This window comes from Panthera uncia (genome assembly GCF_023721935.1).
Source record: "Panthera uncia isolate 11264 chromosome A1 unlocalized genomic scaffold, Puncia_PCG_1.0 HiC_scaffold_17, whole genome shotgun sequence".
NCBI lineage: Eukaryota > Metazoa > Chordata > Mammalia > Carnivora > Felidae > Panthera > Panthera uncia.
In genome coordinates, this window is record NW_026057577.1 from 103488106 (window position 1) to 103510198 (window position 22093).

The following is a 22093-nucleotide window of genomic DNA, read 5'->3' on the forward strand; positions in this document are numbered from 1 at the left end:
ACTATTCCTTAACAGTTATTGTTTACTATAGCACTGTCTGTCCCTGGTTTTATTCTCACACTCGTAGTTTCAGGTATTACCTATATCTTGACATTGTCTATAACATCAACTCCATCCTTGATCTTTTTCCTGAGTTTCAGTCCTTTGTTTCCAACTGCCTACTAAAGATTTTTACATGGATGCACTACTGGCACCTAAAAAGCATGTTTGAAATGGAACTCATCATTTTTTCCTTCCGTATGTAATTTTCTTCTTGCAGTCTTTATCTTGCTGAATGGCTACTCTATCCACTCAGTCAGATATATTAGAAATGCTAGAGTCATTCTCCATCCTTTCTTATTCCTCACACCTAATATGTTACTGAAGTCATATAAATTCTATTCTAACATACCTCTGAAATCTGCTTTTTCTCCATGATCACTTCATCCTTAGATGGTCCTTCATTTTCCATTTGGATTATTACAAAAGTACTGACTTTAAAAATCCATTTTTCATTGGACTTCTGTGGTTATGCCTTTGAAATATAGATCTGATTGTGTCACTCTTATGGTGTGGAAAACCTGAAAGAGCTCCTTATTGCCTACCAGATAAAGTTCTTATATGACACTCAAGGCCAGTATGTTACTCACGGTTACTCTTCAGTACTTTCCTCCCAGTGTATAAGCTCTGCTCTCCACAAACTGTATTATTCAACCTTATTTGAACACATAATGTCCTTTTATAGCTCTTGCCTTTGCTCATGCTGTTCCTTTTGCCTGGAATGCTTTTCCCACCCTTTTCAGTAGAAAAATTCTATTTATCTTTACACTTTCAACTTAAATATGACTTCTTTGATAAATGTGTCCTTGACTCCACTACAGAGAATTACTGTTTTCCTTTCTCTGTGCTGATTACAGGCCTGGTTCCCCCCTGGATTATGTACTCCTCAAGGGTATATCATGGTGCCTAGAAGAGTTTTTCCAACTCAATTGTCTCTAGCTGGGGATACACAGGAAACTGGGCTTGGGTTGTACTTGTCTTTCTTTTTATCTTCTTCATCATACAACTTTATATACAGCAAAAAATCCAGTTTTATTGGATTAAGCAATGTAAAATATCCCAAGTCTGGGAAAGAATCCCATCTTAATTAGGTGTTTCTTACTTTTTCCTTTGTTCCCATCTGGTCACAGGATTTATATTGTTTTAAAACACTTGTGTCTTCTCCAGGCAGAGCTCTATTTTAGAGTGATATTTGAGAATTAGAGGTGATGAATTCTCTGAACTATAATTTCAAATTAGTTTAAGTGAAAGAAGAAAGGCTGAAGCCCAGGGACAAGTGAAGCATACTTGATGTTCTCCTAGAATATTGCATCTTATTTATCATGTTGTTTTGAAATCTGTGTCTTTCTGCCCCTCTAGATCTGGGAGTTCTTGAGAGTGGGAAATATGTGAATAGTCTAATTCTGTATTCCCACATCTGCTCCTATTTCTAGCACATGGCAGGCATTCTATTAATGGTAATAATAACTGCCTGTTAAGTGTTTATTATGTGCTAAGCACTGTACAAATAGCACCACATCAAATCTTCCCTTTATAGATAAGGAAAACTTAAAGAATGTAAGTGACTTTTCCAAAAGGCATGTCACTGGGGCACCTGGGTGGCTCAGTTGCTTGAGTGTCCATCTCTTGATTTTAGCTCAGATCATGATCCCACAGTCATGGGATCAAGCCCTGTGTCAGGCTCCATGCTGAGTGTGAAGTGCACTTAAGATTCTCTTTCTCCCTCTGCCCTTCTCCCCTACTTGCGTGCTCTCTCTCTGAAAAACCAAAAAACCCCAAAAAACAAAAAAAAACACCCAAAAAACAAAAGGTATATCACTGGTCAGTGATGTAGCCTGGATGCAAATCTAGCTTTGTTTACTCCAAAAGGGAAGAAGAGTGTGCAATTAGAGAAATGCAAGTCAGATGAAGTCTGGGGTAGGTGACAGAGGTTTCTATGGGATATGTGTTAAGACATATGTAAGACATATAAGGAAAGGACTAGAACAGATTGCAGATAGAAGGGGCTATGGAGAGCAAGTAAAGCATAGGAAAAGTCCTGGGGGCCAAAATTATTAGAGGCCTGTTCTGGAGGCCTAACTTGGCTGGTCTAGCAAAGAGGTTAAGAACAGGGCTCCAGAGTCAGACTGCTTGGGTTTTCACTCCTCGGTTCTGCGGATTTAGGCAAGATACTTAACTCTTCTAGGTCTCAGGTTCCTCTCTGTGCAATGGGAATAACAGTAGCTATTCACTGTAGGGTTGTGGTAAAGATTAGATAGGTTAATCCACGTAAAGTGCTTGGCACATAGTAAGTCCTCAGGAGGCGTTTAGCTAATGTTGCTGCTATAATAATTATTGTTGGAAGAAAAGAAACACATAAATGAATGCAACAGGAGTGCCATGGGGTATTTTAAATTTGAGGGAACGATGTAGCACTGTAAGTCTATTGGATACCACACAAATTACTAGTTCAAGGTAGTGCATATCTTAACATTAGATTGCACTGCATTCCTTGTCATAGTGCCATAGCTTTGCAAAGCTTAGTTATCAGCAATTACTGTGATCAGATGGAAGTCTCATGTAAAAATTAATGCAGAAGAGGAAAGAGGGTGGTGGTATCCAGTCTTATTCCAAAATTTAAGAAGTTATGCAGTGCTCGACAGAAGCACACATATCCCATCAGAAAGTAACTGTGATTGTTTTAGAATGAGATAAAAATATTACTATATTATTTTTTCTTCCAATTTCTTTGTATTGTTTTTCAAATGGCTGCTATGTTGTTAGGATATAAATATTAGGCGGTTTGGACCTAAGTAGTTAATAAACAGAGCTGCTGAGCATTTCTTTCCACTTGGAGGTGCTGTGGAAAGATTGCTGAGCTGCCCAAGGTGCTATGAGTGGAGAAAGTCTGAGAAGCTGTGGAGTAGATAATGAATAAAGATATAATCACAACATATGTGTGTTAAGGCTACAGAGAAAAGGGTTCTGACTCTGTTCAGGTAGAGGAGACTTGAGTCTGAAGCTAATGATACACAGCAATAATAATCATGTAAGTCAGGTCAATACTGAAAATGGCTGACTTCATTTATTTTATATCAAGATGCCATTTAGTTGGACTGTAGGCTGATGATAACGTCTAGGCTTATCTGCAAAGCCATTGTAGCTCTCTAGGTAACATACTTGTTATAAGTGCTCTTTAACTTATTAAAATACTACCGAATAATCAGTTAATCCTCTAATCCCTATTCCTGTCTTATTAGTGGATTAATGGATTATTTGGAGTCACTTTTCTTGGGACTTTTTCCCCTCTCAATCTGTCTAGAGAATCCTGCTATAACATCATTATCCAGCTCTTCTGAAACCTGTCCACCGGTTTAGAGGAAGCAGCTCTGTGAACAGTAGGAGTAATTTTTTGAGTTGTCTCATAAAACCATGATATTCACAATCACAAGTAGGACCTTAGCCCAGAACTCTGTGCTTGGTTAGTGCGGGGCTCAGAGAAGGGTTTTTTAGCTTTGGAGTCGAGACTTGGTGCTGTTCCCTGCTGAGAGCCATAAGTTACTGGTAGCTTGTTCTAGGAGAGTAATAAGTATTGTTGTTTAGCAATTGTGTTGTTGAAATTCAGCTCCACTATGTCTGACAGTATTTATCTAAAATACTTTCCCTGGTGCGTGTTCAAGTTCCAGTAAACCGTGTCTTATTGTGCGACCTTTTCATTTTCCAGTGAAAAGGGATCAGCTCGTCAGATAAAAGCTACAAGCCAGAGTACAGGAAAAATGCGTGCTCAGAAAATCCAAGCATGATTGAAAACAAGATGTGTTAAATCAATGCGGTTTATCGCCTGCCTATTCCCGGCAATTGCTGTTCTAAGCTCATTCTGAACACACACTGGATGATAAAACTACGGTGTCAAGCACTCGCTGGGGTGGGAACGCAAGAAAACATGTTTATCAGACAGGCTGTGTGATTTTACCCCCTTGATAACAGTTATTGTCAAAACTCTTTGGAAAGAAATCTGAAGAACAATTATAGAAGGAATATTACTCCTGTTCTATCAGAAGATATGCCAGTCGGGAAGAAAATTATAGATTTATCCTTAAATGCTAAGAAAGACAGACTGTGTTGGCTTTCAATACTTAAACACCATCATCAATTACACAGTGAAAATCATCCTTCTCTTCTAGTTCAAATGAGCAAATCTGGCTTTGGAAACCTAATCACAAATGATCTTTTTTTTTTTTAAATCATAAAGTGAAAAAGATTGAAAGGCAAAAAAAAATCATGAAGATCTTTAAGCTTCTGTTTGCTTGAGGGATTTAATTTTAGTTTTAAACTTGTATCAAATTTGGAAATCTAAATTAAGACTCCTGAAAGGCCAAGCTGTTCAGAGCACATCATATGCCATAACAGGGGCAACTTTTCTCATCAACTTTATTACAATTAGAGAGCAGTACAGTTTTCCCTAATTATTGTACATTCACCTACTTCCCATTTTAGACAGAGCTTAACCCTCCAGGGCGATAAGGGGATCTGTTTATGGAGAGTTGTTCCACTTCTGCCGGTGACTTCTCGCCAAGAATCGTCTAGAAAATACCAACTGGTTGTGACATGAAATTAGTGGGTTTTATGTATCTTAACAGCATTCTGTGTTCTTTTTTTCCCAAAGGACAAATCAACCTTTGAGAGCCCAACTCAAACATGACAGAAAACTCAGCTTTTTGGTCATTTGTGGGAAAAGTTTCAAATACGAGGGTGGCCTCCCCCGAGAGGGTTCGTGTTTGTCGATGGCTGAGTCATAAGTGGCCAAGTCAGGCTAAGTGACTTGCTCACCTGTACAAAGTCAGGGGTCTGTGCATAAGGGTTCTTCCTCGGGGCAGGTTTCCATTTCACAGATACTGAGTGACAAAGAAGCCATTTAATGGATTTGCTAGCAGAACTCGTCAATATGTTGCAAATTGGGATTCATTAATATTAAAATAAAGTAGTCATCCTGGAAGAGTAAGTAAAGCACCGAGGCTTTTGTTCTGATTCATACAGTTAGCACTGTCTGTGCCTCAGTTTCTCAAATCCCAATTGGGAGCGATGATTTTTGACATTTATGGCACAGCATATTGAAGGAATCACTGAGATAATGTCTATAAAGCACTTGATATTACTGGGAAAACAGTATTATGTGACTCAGGGTATGTTTAAAATGACACCTCAACAAGTAATCATTATGATTATTAACATCTATTAAAAATCTTCAGAGGTCCTTATAACTTAGAGAATAACTGAGGTTCAGGATGTAAAAACTTAAAAATTAGTTGTAACCTGTCTAAGTGTAAATTGGTATACATTTTGTAAAGGATAGTTAGGAAATATATGTATCAAAAGACTTGAAAATGTGCATATTCTTTTATCTAAGAATCTCTCCTGTTTTTCAATATAGTACTTCTTACATCAGTGAAAATTTGCAGGGGTTGGGGGGGAAGCATACACCCCCATTAACAGAGGATTTGTTACATAAATTTTGGCCATCTATCTAATGCAATATGCCATGACCCCTGGAAAGATTGAGGTGGATATAAATATGTATATAATCTGTATTTATATAAAACAGTATTGCGAAAATGTCTGAAAGCGTGGGTACTAATATAAGTAGTGGTTACGTATGAATAGGAGTATCATGGGGTATTTTTTTTTCCTCTTTTTTGAGTTTCTTTTGTATTTTTTATACAATAAGATTGTCTTACTTTTCGAGAAACACTAAAGCTGTTTCCATTTTAAAAAAACAAAAGGATGCCACTCAACTCTTTCTTCAGGCTCTTGATTGCTCTTGCTTGTGGAAGAGTTCTTAATTTCTAAAGGTACATAAGCTCTTTGCATTCCAGCTGACAGCCCTCAGGGTCTTCCAGCTCTTTCTCCAGGAGCCCCAGCACGTCATCATCCTGGGCTTTGATCCACTCCCCCCCCGCCCCCTCACTTTCTCTCTTCAGTTTGTACCTTGTATGTACCCCTGGCCCCATTCTTTGTGGAAAGGACTTAGCCACACAAGCCAACTAGTACCTCTGTACCTTTGGTAGAGAGAAGTAGTAATTCCTTTGCTTGGTTTTTGAGTCTCAGACTTTTTGCCACACATCGAGAAGTTTGAAAACTACAAATAAGAAGTCAGGGCGTGTTCAAATCCAGTTTGGAAATTTTCCTTTGGCTCCTATGTTGGTAAATTCTGCCCATGTTGGCTTCATCCTGACACCCTCCTGGTTCAGTTACAGCTTCTGCAGCGCAGTGAGCCTCTTCCCAAACCTCTCCCGAACCTGACTGGCGCCCGAGGCAGGGAACTGGGTTGTAAAAGTATTTCACATTGAAAGCAGGGCTCTGCTTGCAGGGGATTTGGTTTTAGGTTTCTTAAAGAGTGTGTTGCTCACTTCTACAGAAGAGACGACCGGAATACTGTTCATGCGCTAAACATCTAGGAAGATAATGAAATATCTAAGTGACTGGAAATGCAACAGATTTCTTCATTAACCATATTTCTGGCTCTTGTTTAGGTTTCTGGTTGATTTTTCGGTTTATATATTTTAAAGTCAGTCTTCAAGATAGGTTTGTGAAGATAACTTGCTGTTTTATTGTTTACCTCTAGTTGTTAATTTAGTGACTGAGGGAAAATTGGGGCCATTATGGAACAAAAAGGCTCGCCTAACACATATGTAATAACTCTCATGCCCAGAATGGATCTGCCTTGAAGGGAAATGCTCTGCTGTTACTCCTTTAGTTCAAATATAGAGTAGTCACCAGGGAAGCTCGGAGACCCAGGTGCTGGTTTTATCATTGCCTGTGCTATGAGGTTTTATTTATTACTTGGCATAGAGTCTAGATATTTGTTTGGACATTAAATGGCAATAGAATATAAATATTACCTTCCTAATATCTGCATTTCTTTTTATTTCCAGTCAAAATGACATCATGTCACACAACCATTAAAAAAAGGAAATTAAAACCCCAGAAATATGTTAAAGCGCTGCAGCGAGTCTCTGAGCTATAAAAGCAGGGGAACTCTGCGCTAACATTGGAATGGCACCGAAAGAGCTTTTCCTGTGCTGTTTGGGAACACAGCTCTCCAGCCCCTCATTTCCATTGTTTCCAGGAATTAAGTATTCAAGAAGTTCAGAAGGACAGAGGAGTGATTTCTCTAAAAAGAAACTCTGAAAAGAGAAAAGTCAGTTTTCATAACTGAGAATGCATCCTTCCTGACTATAAAATTTTAATTTGCAAATAAATCCCCTTAGAGAGAATTTCCTTACTTGATGTGTGTGAAGTGGATTTAAAAAAAGACTAAAGGCATGAAAAGGCCACAAATGGCATTTAGTTACAATTTACTCATTACAGATGTTTTGAATGGATTTTGTAATTTTTTTTTGAGAGAGAGCATGTGCACGTGTGCACATCAGTGGGAGAGGGGGCAGAGGAAGAAAGGGAGAGAGAGAGAGAGAGAGAGAGAGAGAGAGAGAGAGAGAACCCCAAGCAGACTCCCTGCTGAGTGCAGAGCCCAACACAGGGCTCAGTCCCACGACCCTGGGATCATAACCTGAGCCAAAATCAAGAGACGGATGTTCACCTGAGTCACCCAGGTGCCCCTGGATTTTGTAATCTTGTCATTAGTATTCGTGCATAAAATCTAATTGCATTATTTTAAATGTTCTTTGCATATAGCATTTCATGCTGCATGAACACTTGGACACTGTAAATAATAGTTTTTTATTATCAGAGCTGTTCTGTCTTGACCAGGACCTCAGTTGAAGCCCAAAGAAGGGCTCTGCTTAGATTGGTTCTGCATAGAAAGTTACTGATTTCCTCTGGGGGAGTTTGAGATTGTGAGACCGGGAAAGCCAGCCCCCACAGCCATTTATAAACAGTTCCAACACAAGGCCAGATGTAGGGGTTTGATTTTTTTTTTAACTATTTAATTAACTTTTACTCTTTGAAAAGTAATGACTTTGATGCCCCTGAAATGCTGACCAGTTCATCAGTCTTTTGGGGCTGGATGACATATTTCTTTCAGAAAGTTTGTTTTTAAGGGCTTTTGGTTTTGTGACACAAAACAGTTAATTCCTACAAATGCCATCTGGATGCATGGTGGGCACTAAAAATGATGATTGAGTCAATGGAGAATTTCCTATAATGTGGAATTTTTCAGATGCCTACATTGTTCCCATTCTACTGTGATGATTTAAAAATTGGGGCTTTTTCAATTTGGGATTACAGGTTTTTCTAGACCTCTGAGCCTCCCTTATTCTGCTACTGTCCCTGCCTGGTTTCAGATGACACCCTCCGAAGCCCTTTTCAGAGAACATGGACTAGGTATTTGGAAGCGGAGTCACAAAATGCTCTCTCATTCTTGCCTTCCTGTTGCCATTTATAGCTTCATCTGTTTTTCTTTTTTCAACCTAAGATGCTCATGCTTCTTTATTTGTGGTTAATTATGCCCAATTAAGTTTTTCTTTCTTTCTCTACTAGATTCTCAGAATTGTCCTAAGTTTTAGGGGGAAAATTGATTAGTCCCATTTCTACTGGTGCCCCCTGAGCCCTGTGCTTGAATACAATGAGGTCACTTTGTTGAAGGATTAACTTTATATTACATTCTTGCAGAGTAGACGTATGTCCCTAAGGTATGACTACCCCCACTGATGAAATAAATATACCATTCTTTATGATTCCTCCTCGTTACCCTCTCTGTTGATTTTCAGAGAGTTTATGAATAGTCACATATTTATACAACTGGCCAAAAGTATACTACTTATTTTTCTTATAGTCTGTAATAACCTATGCAAGGTTATTAAAGGGTATACAGACCCCTTTTAAGGCATAGTTTCTTATGTCATTACTTTATACAAGGAGGTCACATTCCATCTCGGCAACAATCTCTTGCTCTTAACCTTTTTCTCTGATTATAAAAGTAATATATGTTCATTGTGGAAAATTCAGAGAATGTACAGCACAAAGAGAAGGAAGAAAAGCACTTTAAGACCCACTTTTTGGAAATAACTACTGTTAAGCAGTTTATATACAGACATATTTTCTTTATTCTATGTATGTTCATTTTTTAAAAAGTAACCATATTGTATATATGCTCCTGTAATCTGCTTGTTAACCTAGCCGTATATTATATGTCAGTAAATAATTTTTTTTTCCCTGTAGCATTGCTTTTGAGGACTGCATCATATTCCATTCCATGGGTATGCCATGATTTTACCATCCTCCTCCCTAGCCACTTAATCTGTTTTTAGGGGGTTTTGCTTTGTTTTGTTTTAAGTACCAATCTTTATCAGATGACCCTTCTCATTCAGTAATCCTTTTTTTTTTTTTTTTCCTCTAGTCAATGCAATGAGAGAACTCATCAGGCACATTTGAATTTAAGACAATGAGCTTTGTCTTGCATATTTTTAATGCTGTTTTTGTCTATAGCAGTGGACCACACCGTTGTAATGGTCTATACCTAAATTAAGGGCAGGTTAATATATTGAAACATATGAGTGTAGAGCAAGTCATAAAGGCATGGGAAATAAATTAAAAGCCTTTATCTAACTATCTGAAATACATCCCTTCACATAGTATACTTCCATAGAGTAGATGCTTATTTCCCTTGAATAATGAGTTTAATATATCTTAATTACGTTTTGTGGCAGCAGAATGACTTCTCCTCAGCTCTTTAGCTGTTAGTTCCATATGATATTTGAATTGGCTCTTTTAATTGCAGATACTAAGTGTTGGTCATTCTGCTGTGAGTTGGCTGTATGGACAGAGAAACACATCCTCCCCTCATAATGTCAAACATTCATTCATTTAACAATCACCCGTTTCTTGACACGGTAGGAATTAATTCATTATGCAAACAACTGCAGGAACAGGTCAACAATTCAAGTTTTATTGGTGGCTTAGCCTGAAAAACAAAAACAAGAATTAGAATTTTCAGAATGCTAAATTATGTCTTCAGATATTAAAATGATACACTTAATTGTTTAAAGCTATTTTTATGGTTAAACATCTTGGATGGCAATTAGTAATATGGGTGGAGGATGGATGTGATATATAACTTAAACCTAGGTGCTCATTCCTGTCCCTCTCATGCTTTTCTTGATTAAATACCATGGATTTTACGAGTAACAGCTTCCCTGCATGAAGAGTTCTATGGCTTTTTCCTCTACATGTCTAATTTGAAAAAAGAATTCTTCTCAAGGGTTTAGAAAGTAATTCATAAAATGGGAGGAATAATAAATATTGTGCCTTAACTCATATACTAGTATAGATAGAAAGATTTGGTACACCTGGGTATAATTTTAGTTAATTTCCACAAGAGACAGGTTGAAAGTTTACTGTTTGGAAGCTGGGGAAAGGGGGAGAAGATGGCTAAATCTCATATTTGTAAAAATGATTACATTGTCTTAAATGAAAATGCTACTCTATTAACAACTTCAATAAGCATTGCATTTGGGAAAATCTTTTCAATAAAAAGTTACCTGAAGTTCACTCCAACTTAAAATATACAAGTGAGGAAAAAGTACTTACTCTGATTTATGTGTCTTTTGGAGGTGTAATTATTGGCTTTTTACTCACCTATGTAAAACAATGTACTTTTGTAAATGGATTTCTGGCCACTTTACGCAGCTTTTTTTTTTTTTTTTTTCCTTTTTTTTTTTTTTTGCCTTTTTTTTTTCCTTACATAAAAAGTAAGCACTGTCAATCAAGGAATTTTAAGGTTTATTTCCTCTTTAGAAATGATTGATAGCCTTTTAGATTTACAAGTTGACAAGTTAAAGGGTTCTATTGGTATAATTATGTACTAAATTCACAGTCTTTCAATTTAAATGTCCTTTTAAAACCACAAGATTATCATACCTGTATTTTGAAAAGTGGGCCAGTCAGTTTGGGTTGGTATACAAATTGCTTCCATTAGCCTTGGGACCTATTTGAATTTAATACAGTTTTTTAAAGTTAGTAGTAGTATGAATCTTACTTTTGAAATTTAGGTTAATGGAAATGCATTTTAAGTAAAGCATGTGGCAACTTGTTTTCTAATGTATAGCTAAATGTCAGAACTACAAAGACTGTCTTTTTACTCGGTGTGGGAGAAAATATGTGGTTGAAAACGTTAGTTACACTAAAAAAGAAAAGAAGAAAAACACCCACCCTCCCACCCACCCATTACTTAGAGGATACGGGGGATGTGGGTAGAGGACTGAGCTGCCATCTTTTCCTGGTCAGGTGAGGAAGGCTGAAGATATTTCATACCTTGAGAAGGAATTTTGAAAATTATAGACCAGAGTCTACTTCGTATCACACTTAATTTAAGGAGGCTTTGAAGAGAGTGTAGACAATATGAGTACAATAAGGCCCATTGTCTCCAAATATTATTATAGGTTTGTTCTTCTTTTAGTCTTTTTAAGAATTTTTCTTGGAGACCCATATGCTCTATGCTAGTGCTCCACAGAGGCTAGTCTTTTTCCTGAAATAATACTGATGTTAGTGAATGAGTCTGTCATTTTAGATGTGAGGGTGTTGTATCGAGGACATTTTCAACACCTATCACCTTGCAGACTCTATCAAGTGTAGACTAGGTTTTCTATGCTGAGAAGATCTCATCTCCCTGCCCCTCACCACGTTCTTGCAGGCTTAATCACCACAGAGGCATCGACTTGTGGGGTGTGCTGAGATCTACTACAGATTTTTCAGTTAAGCAAGTACTTGTAATTCTGCTGTTTATAATGTGTGGATACCTTCAGACAAGCCCTTGAGTATTTATTTTGCCCTGAGCTTTTAGCCAGTGGATCCTAAAACTTCATATCAAATACCATTTTACTTTCTATTTTTGATTATGTAAGCAATATAGAATTTGGCCAGAAGAACTGAGTTCAGGAGTCGTTACTAAGGTTCCTACCAATGTTCTTTTGAGTGAGTCCCTGCCTACCATGGTAAATAGCAGAAGTAGACAGTGAAAATGTTCAGCAAGGGGATTGTGCATCTGCTCATCTCGTGATGTAATTCAAAAGTATAAATTAAATTTCTGAGTTCTAGTTGTTTCCATGCCATCAGTGTTAGTTTCTGTTTTATTTAATGAAATTGTTCTAATCCTGTGACTTCTTCCTTGCAGCGCTCAATGAACCCACCATCGATTATGGTTTCCAGAGGTTACAGAAGGTCATTCCTCGGCACCCTGGCGACCCTGAGCGTTTGCCAAAGGTCAGGATTCTTCTTTTTGGGGTTACAGTCTCTGTAACTTGACTTGAGCTTAGGTGATTAGCAGAAAACTTTGCTGTTGATAAAATTAGTTCATAGGTGAACAACGCAACATTTTTGTCTTTTGTGTGTTTGGTACTATAAGGTAAACAATAATAAAAGTAGCAAGCATTTATGTGCCAGGTAGTGTTATTCTTATTTTTACATATATTATGTCATTTCTTCCTTTCAAAAACCCTCTGAGTTGGTACTTTTATTTTAGAGAAGAAAATAATCAAGCAAGGAGAGGTTAAATCATTTGCCCAAGGTCACAAGCATGTAAATTGCTAAACTGAGATTCAAATCTATACAACCTGGCTCCAAAGTCCAGGTTATTAATCATTGCATCATATCAATTCTTAAGAGGAAAGAGAACACTGGCTTTCTACCTATGTAAGGATTTATACCTATCCCTAATGCAGCTAGAACTCAAAAGAAACATATTGGTAGATCTTGCAACTGGACAAATAAGACAGAGCCTTTTACCTCCAGAGGCATCCTACCTAATTGGAAATAAGGTATAAAAGTGTGAGAAATTAAACAAAAATTCAAGAGTAATATATGTCATGCAGCAATACACTGAGATTGCCAATACAGAAAGTAGGAAATTCACATATTGACTTCTATTCTGTACCTGTTGTCAATATCAGGGGTATTCTCATCTCTGTACCTGAGGAACACGGGCCTTGTGTCACAGAGATCACTATACACAACTAGTCACTAGAGGAAGTAATAGATACATTTAACCAAAGTGCAACCAAAGTCCTGTGAGGACTCCAAATAGAGAACAATTAAATAAGTTCAAAATACAGAATTAGTGGAACTACCATTCACCATTTACTGACAGCAAAATAAAGTTTCATTTATTACACAAATGGAAACTATTATAAATTCAATGAGTAGATGAGAGGTGCTCTCCTTGCTGGAATAAGTCTAGAGATATGTCACTTCTGAGTCTGTTTTGCCTCATAAAACACTTACAAAAATGAAGTTGGCGTCCTTCTTAGCTCAACAAACTTCTTCGGGGGATTGGCTTACTGTCAGATCCTACCTGTGTGCCTGGTACCCTGTCAGAACAGACCTTGCCCAGGAGAAAAGTGCCCCCCCCCCCCAAATTGTTGCATAAATGAGAGGAGCCAGTAGAGGAGAGGAGGGACACTACCTGACTGAAGAGAGGAAGAACTGTGACCAGCAAGAATGGGAGTTCTCTACCTAGACCTGGGGGAAGAAGCACACAGCCTCAGTCTCTAGCTCTAGCTTCCGGGAACAGCCTTGCTTCCTCCCAGTGTTGTGGACCTTACTGAAAGCGTTTCACCTCAGGAGGAAACCATATGTTATGTCAGACTGTTCATATCCTTGTCTTTGAAACAGGCCTCCATCGTACACATCCTTCTCTTTCACCTGACTTAGTGAACGGCAGTCTCCGTCTGTAGTATAGATGTGCCTCGGAGAGATTTACTTTCAAGGCCCTCAGTCTAGCAAGAATTTAGCTCCCATGCATTTCCTGTGGGATTATAATTGGTAATTTTATAGCACAATGATATAAATGATGTGTGTCCACCCAGTGGTCAGTGCCTGAGGTGTCTCAGTGGTAGAAAGAAGACATGGGCACAATGACAGACTTGTCTTAATTTTTCCTTTTGGCGACAGTCTTCACTTTACACGTGGCATTTGATGTCTCTAGAGTCTGCTGAAGGACCTGGAGAGTCCGAATGGCAGGGGTGGAACCCGGAGCAAGGACATTTACTAGCTATGCAGCAGGGGTCAAAATTCTTGTTTTTTCCCCCCCAAATTCTTTGCCTCTGTGCCTCAGTTTCCTTCTCTATCAAATGGAGATGGTAATATTTTCCACTTTTTTCCAGTTATTTCAACCAGTTATTTAACACTCAACAAAAGGTAGCTTCGATTATCTGCAGGTGAGTAAGAGTGGGATTGTTGCTTCTTAGGTCTCTTCCATCCAATCTCTGCAGAGCAGGAAATCTTAATCCTGGTGGCAGTTGAATGTATGATTCATCTTCTGTGCCTCAGTTTCTTCATCTATAAAGTGGGGACAATAATCGCGCTGACTTCCTGGGGATCATGTAAGGACAAAAAGAAGTAATCCTGTGGATGCACTCTAGCACAGCTATCTGGCTCACAAGTTGCTTCTCTGTAAATATTTATTGAAAAACGGAAGATAAATCTGATTTAACGGTTGAGGTCTAAAGAAGCCAGGAGGTACTTTTCTTATTCATAATGAAATAAGAGAAATAGACATATAGGGCTTATTTTTGTGTACTTTTAAAACCATTTTTACAGTTGCACATCACATTCAGAAATGTTGAACAAATAGCACAGGCACATGTCACTGCATCCCCGGTGGCCTGATGGTGAAGTTCCCAGCCCTCTTTTCCTGGGTTTGGGAGGAGTAATCAGGACACAATGGATTTGTGTGCTGAGGAAACACTCCGCAGCCTGCATCTAGCCACTTGACTGCTCAAGGGCTCTGGCCGGAGCCGCCCCAGGAAGTTCTCTGTGTGACTCAGACCAGAGTGGCTGTCCTCCTGGCTCTGAATGTTAAGGTGGAGGGAGAGTTCAAGAGCAAGGTCAGGAAGTGGTGGATGGAGCCAGCTCGAGGTATTCCTGTGGACTTGGGAGATTTATACTCAGGCTGTCCATTGTTAGAGGGATAAAAACGGGCTCCGCCTTTCTTAGAATCATGGTCAGTGTTTGTCAAACAGGAGTGTTTCAGTGAGCCATGGACCACACACCTTAAAAAACAAACTGCACTTTATTAAACCCATGTGTTTGTGAATAGACAAAGCTAGATTCATACAACCACCCACATATTCTGTCAAATGAAACTGCTCCAAAGACCAAGCAGACAGCTTTCCATAATAATATGCCTTTGTATACTGGCTTGTGCTTTTTCAAAGAACTTGTACATGTTTTGTTTTATTGGAGCCCCTCTTATGAGAGAAGTCGGGAAAATAGACATCATTCCCATTTACCAAATGATAAAACAGGAGCAAGATGAACCCTTCTCTGTCAACTATTTTGTTCCTGAAAGTCACCATTAGTGATAGTGGCTGTACGCACACATTTAAAACAGTATAATTATCCTAAGCCCAGGTGTTATTTGGTTTCCTTTTTCAGATGCGCAGGGAGAAAGGTAGACTAAGATTTTAAATGGAACCGTTCTGTTCTGTTTCATACAAACTTGCCTCCCTCTCTGGATCCTGGCAGGAGGGAGAAGAACACGTGATGGACTTTGGGGTGAAGGTTGACTCTTCATGTAATGTGGCGGTGAGGGGATGGGGACTGTGGTCAGTCAGAGACCATGAGATGCAGGCATGTATGACGCAATCCAGAAACACTGAACAAGGAGTTCTCTCTGTTTTGAAGGCCAGCGGTGTCTCCACCCTCTTTCAGTGTATTAGTTGTCTTCCTGAGTGGGCAGTGAGCATTAGCACAGAGGTGTGGAGAGTGGACCAAACCTCACCGGCATTCTGTGTGTTGGCAGTGAGTCCCAGGGAGCACGTAGTGTCACTTCATGCCCAAGGTGTGCCAGGCACTGCTCTATCAAGGTGTTCAAAGAGCACAGAGGCCGAGAGAGTGAGCTCTCAGCTCAGACAGATATGGAGTTGGCAAACCAGATCCACTGCTCTGTGCAGTGACTCAGTCTTTCCAGCCTCTGTTTTCTCTTCCTCAATGCATGGTTGCTGTTGGGCATTGGTGAGATAATTTAGGCGAGGAGGTCTCTCTGGTATCTAGCAAGACTCCAGTACGCAGAGGCCACAGGCCCTGCAAGGCAGGGACTCCCCACTCCACAGGAGCCAGAGGCCCACAGGGCTGGCGACTTGCCCGACTCCACAGCTAACAAGTGGGAAGACTAAAATTCGAGTCCTTGGGCTTGACTGCCTCACTGTCACCATTGCATCATATTCCCACTTTTCCTTCGGATCTGGAAACCCAAATAATTCTGCCTTGAGGTGATTAGCTCCGGTCTCCTATTCCTCACCTACACCTCTCCCCCATCCTACTTAAACTCTTGCCAGCTTTCTCGCATCATCCCACTGAAGGGGGTTGGCATGGGGACCTCCGTGGGGCAAAAGTTTCTCTATCAGAGCCAGTCCCTCTTTTAGAGAAAATAAAGCAGTTTGAGAAAAGTAACAAAGGCAGCATTTGTGTATTTTGCTTTATGGAGCTGAAAATATCTGGTAAATTGATCCAGTGGGAGTAATAAATACACATTACTTTATCTTGTTCTTCATGTCCTATACCCCTGAGCCTTGATAGAACAACACCACTTAATAGACTTAAAAAAGAGTAATTACACTCATTGGTTGTGTGATTTTTCAGCCCTCCCAGCCCTGCCTGACCTTCTAATTTAGCTCACCGTGTCTAACTAATGCATTTATATTCATCTTTTATGAAGCATGTATAGTACAGAATTGACTTTAGAGCTTTTTTCAAGCTGTCCTCCCAGGTCTCCAATATGGTTAGTAGTAAGGAGAGTGGGAACCATCCATCTCTATACTGTTCACATGTATAGATAACACATACACAGGGCTCATGGCATTTTTTTATTTTTTATGAAACATAATAAAAAGTATTTATTACATTTTTACTTTAAAGCTTTTATACATTCTAGCATTATTTACAGCTAAACATGCAGGCAAAAGATGCAAGTGTTTTTAAAATGATTACTGTTAATGTTTCTGCTTGTCAGAAGTGCTTAAATTTTCCTGCACTTTGTCTAAAAACTTAGTACTGTTGCCTTTTAAGAACAACACATTTAAAGGATCTTGCAAGTCAGATTTGCAAACACTGCTGACAGTTTGTGATGAATGATATTGCAAAATTTGCAAGATGTTTGTCATTTTGCACAGCTGACATATTAAGGAGCAGATTAAGAAATGCAAAACCCCTATGGAAAACAACTATCCCAAACAAAAACCAAAACAAACCTCAAGCAAACCTTGAACCCAGAGAACACACACACCAGAATCTCTCACCCGGGTTTTCTCTCCCAACTTCCCACTCAGCCAGTGGAACCCAATTGTTCTCAGTGCATTTTCTCTCACCATATGGTCTCCTCATTACCATACACTAAGAGTCCATATGGGAAACTTGTGAAATGAACTGTATTCATTTTAACTGCCAGATGAGCAGCCTTTTGCTTTGCAAGCTTAGCTTAAGTCATCTGCTGTCTTCATGTTGTTATGGCAACACGGCACCAATAAAAAATTCTAATCTACTGTAAGTGATCACAGTATTTTAAGTGCTTGCCTATAACTGCCCTCAAAGGGGAGGAGGGAAGAAGGGTTATATTCTTCCAAAGAGCAAAGGGTTGTTCTTCATTCCAGCAGGTGTCACCAAAGAAGCTGGTGAGATGGGTAGAGGTGCCACCGTGCCCATGTAGTGTAGTAGACATGGATCGTAAGGGATGTGGATTGCAGAGGGATGGATGGTAGTGAGGATGGACTGTAGACTCTTTGGGAGGGTCCAGACAAAAAGAAACACTGAAAGTCAAAAACCGCGGTTCTTCCAGCAGACATGTTACTCTGCTGGTGCTGTGCAGCCTGCCACAAATAAAACTCTAGATTCTACACAGGCAACAGATCCTTTTGGTAGCTTCTCCTTCACTGGCATGCGAAAAAATCTCAGCCTCCACGAGTCTGCTCTTCCTGTACATGGGAATTAGTCATTTCCAACACTGTGCTAATTAAGAGCACCTTAAAGTAATGGAAGTAGGCAGCAACATCCTTAAATATAAATCATTTTCACCTCCGTGGGCCACATGATATGTTGCATCTCTGTCGCTCTATCTGCATTGAAAGTGAATGTTTATAGTCTCAGTTCATCAGTTCACATTAGCCTCATGCTGAATATTTAAACACAGAACAATTTGAACACACCATGAAGGAAGACAGTGACTGCACTTTCATTTGGAACAGCAAGGGCTCATCTAATAATAATTTAGTAAATCAGCCATTTAGTGGCTCGGTTGTGCACTGCATTGTGCCAAGTATTATTCAGTTCAACTGTACACTTGCAGAATTGAAATTCAGACTCTCGTCACAGGCACTGTTTTTGCTCAATGGAGAGACAAGACCCAAAATCACCCTCCCTAAAGAGCGTTAGTGTTTAGTGATTTATCATAAATACAGAGCTGGGGCAAAATAAAACCAGAGTCGACTGTATACAATGTATTCTAATTATGCTGTTATTGTTTTAGTCTTTATGCAAAGACTATCAGTGATTCAAAACCTGCAGTTGCATCAGTGAAAATACAAATAAGAAATCTTTGCATAGCCACATTGCCTGTTAGCAGAAAAGGGGGATGAGTAAGGGTTTCAGAAAAGGATAAAGAAAAACCTTCCATTTTTGTCTTCCATACCATGACGCTAGCCACTCTCTCAACTTATTCATTCGTTTATTTTTGTAATTTGAGGAAACTCTATTAACATTATATCCAGGAACCCAAACGACTCTACTCAAACAAAAATACAGAAACAAAAAGCAAATCATATGGTATATTGAACTCTTAGGAAAAGCACAGTTGAGTTTGAATACAAGAAGCATTTTGTCTCTGCATTCTCTTGTTAAACACACAAACCGTGGAATGCATACCTTTTCTTCCTCTCTCCCCTTTATCTGCCAGAAACCTTGCGGGCAAATCCCACAACCTGTTTTGATAATGCGCTCAATTTAGAGGCTGGTGTCCCCTCTACTTTTGCTTCTTTTAGTAGGGGAGTTTAGCTTGATCTATGCACACCTGAAATTGAATATAGAATCGTGTATGTGGTTATGAGTATGCAATTTTTTAAATGTTTATTTATTTTGAGAGAGAGAGAGAGAGAGAGAAAGAGAGAAAATACCAAGCAGGATCCACACTGTCAGTGCAGAGCCCGGCTCGGGGCTCGATCTCATGAACCATGAGATCATGACCTGAGCTGAAATCAAGGGTCTGATACTTAACTGACTGAACCACCCAGGTACCCCAATGAGTATGTATTTTTTGAGGGGAGGAAGATTATAGCTTCATTTAAAAGGCCCATGATCCTCACAAAGAGCTATAATTTTCCCTTCTTTATTTTGTCTTTAACTGACTTATTTTTCAGTTAAGTTATTCCACTTGTCATTATTATATCAGGCCCATTTCGGAGATGGGACAACTGAGGCTCAGAGAGGCCAAGTAATCTGCTTTAGCTTATGCAGCTGGAAAACGGAGTTTTCTATCTCACCAGACTTCCTCACTGTTAATCTGTTCAGAATCTTTCAGTGCTATTCAAATAGGACTGCATCTCAAACAGCACTCAAGGCACATAATGCACATATATGAATGCATATAATTTGCCAAAGTTCTCTGGAAAATAAGTGAAGATTATCAATATTATGGCTGGCTATTGCTCAACAAAGCACCAAGTGCTGGCATTAACACTGCTCTACAGATGAGGAAACAGAGGCATGCATTTACAATGCTAGTAAGTGCCAGAGCACGGATTTGAGCCAACTATATTGAACTCCAGAGCTAGTATCCCTAAGCTCTGACTCCTAGAATTAAGAAAAAGGAATTTGAAGAAAAAAGGCAATTTTGCAAACCAATGCTAAAAAAATCCTCAAGCTTGGCTAGGGATGGGGGTTGGGGGGGGGCGGTAGAGGAGAGGGCAATGGTAGTATGGACTGAGGTTAGCTCACAAAGGGCCGAGCCAAGCAAAAGTGGCAACGTGAATGAAAAACATGCACATAGAAACACTGGAGATAATTCTTTTTCTCTTTAGCAGTAGAGTCATTGTCATAGGGACTTGTAATGTCAGTTATTCCAATAGCTGGATTCTGGAACGGAACCTCTTGCAAGTTCTTTTTTAGTACTGAGCTCTTGATGAGGGTAACTGTGTTTATCCTACTTCGTATCACATCCGCTGGGCAGAGGAATCAATGTAATTACTCATTAGTTCAGGGAGAAGTCACAGGAGGAGCAAGGGCTAACTCCTGTTTCCCCCTTACAGTCCAAAATCCTCCTCTTGGACTGAAGCCCTGAGAAAGAGACACTAGGAGGTAGGTCTTCAACCTTGCTCACTATTTTCAGCCTTGAGTTACACTTCAATTAAGCATCAGAGTAATAAGAACTGAGCCCCAGCAGTCTCGAGGCAGTGGATTTTAATTGCAGTTATACTCAGGACCATCTGTAAAGCCTTGAGAATTTACAGTTATCATTCGTCTAGAGGTACATATAATAACCGGTGATGTTGGACAATTTAAGAAGCAAAGCAAACTGTATTTTTGGCTCCCTTAGATATCCTTAAAGTACAACATAGTTCCAACATGCATATATCACTTACTCAAGTTTAACTATACGTACTTGTCCAAATATATAAATATACGCATCTGTATACACGCACACCAAACACATACATACACATACATAGGTATGACAGTAAATTTCTCTGTTTACTCAGTGGTCCTTTGACTTTCAAACCAGATATTTATTCTGCTTTGCCCTAGGGAAAGGGAAGCCACAACCCAAAGACAAAGAGAAACAGAAGTAGTTAATTTTCGGCTTTTGTGTTTCTAAGAGGCCAGGCCTTGGCGACTTAAAAGATTTTCAAGGGTAATTTTGACTCTAGGCAGTTTTTGTTTCATGTGCTGACTTTACAACCCACCCCTGAAAAAGGCACCTCTGTCCATAGCCTTCTCTTTAAGCAGAGACTTTTATCCTGATCAGAAAGTCGATTTCCAAGGCCACTCAGCAGGACCTAACCCAGAGCGTCGGTCTTAAACCAGTACAATGAATTGGAATAAGAAGAGCCGGCCAGAGGTTACCAAGTTCAGCTCTGTACCTCCAAGCAGGTCATATTCACAAGGGTGCAGGCACCATTTTTCACTGTATTTGTGGCGGGAAGCACCCCAGGCTCCCATTCACCAATTACCATGACACCATTTAGAAGAGAATGCCAGGAGACCAAAAAGAGGGGGAAAAGCCATTGTCATAACTCTTCTCAGGAATACCTGGTTTCACAATTTATACTTAACTGCTGACACTTGAAAAGTCGAACATTTTGGTAAAATGAATCAAGCTGTAATGTTTCTTTTATGAGATCCCCTTGCAGGAAAGGGAGGTTTGGCACCTTGTGGAGACCAAGCTTAGTTATCCATCATAGTAGTCAGCTGTCCTAGCCAGCTTCTCAGAGGTCACGCGATCGAACCAACAGCTCTTACAACTATATTATTGCTTACGGAACAGTAATTGAGGCACCAGATAAAAATTACCTGGTCTAATAGGCAGCGAACAATTTTCACTCAATAAAATTATAAGCCAAATCATTCATTTCATAACACTCTGGCTAATTTATTTGTTGACCTTTTATTATCCATAGCTCTTCAGTGGTATTAACTGCAACTCAGACAAAATCTCTTGTTCATTTCACTTTCATTGATTTTTTTTTCCATTGAGGCAATAACGGCCGCTTGAAAACAGCCTTTTTCTTTCCACTGTAAAAGTCAATCATGTAAGTTAGTATGTCTTACGTTGGTATAGCTGCCTTAGCTTACAACCCACTTTAATTTCATGTGATTCAGAAGTCTTCTATACCATGTTTGCAACAAAGGCAAAGCTTTCTGCTGCGCCTCTAGCCACATGGCACGATGATACATAATAATATGTTTGAGAAGGAAGAGTGCTCTCATTTAATCTGAACATCAAATCAACTTTAAAATTAGAGAAGGTTCAGAAATCCCCCCACATTTTCTTTAGACTGGGCTAGAACGACTTCAATGCCTCTTGTATTAATAGCAGTAGACCCTTTCAGATTATTTAATTCCTTTGTTGTGGAAATTT

General features: G+C 39.3%; 1 protein-coding gene across 2 annotated transcripts in view; it reads left to right on the plus strand.

The window, feature by feature from the left end:
- Positions 1–22093, plus strand: part of EBF1 (EBF transcription factor 1) — a 389099-nt gene that overhangs the window by 343534 nt on the left and 23472 nt on the right. For both annotated transcript variants that reach the window (XM_049647877.1, XM_049647878.1), the window contains exon 11: positions 12146–12234. In XM_049647877.1, the coding sequence (XP_049503834.1) occupies positions 12146–12234 (89 nt within the window). The remainder of the gene's footprint in view (positions 1–12145; positions 12235–22093) is intronic.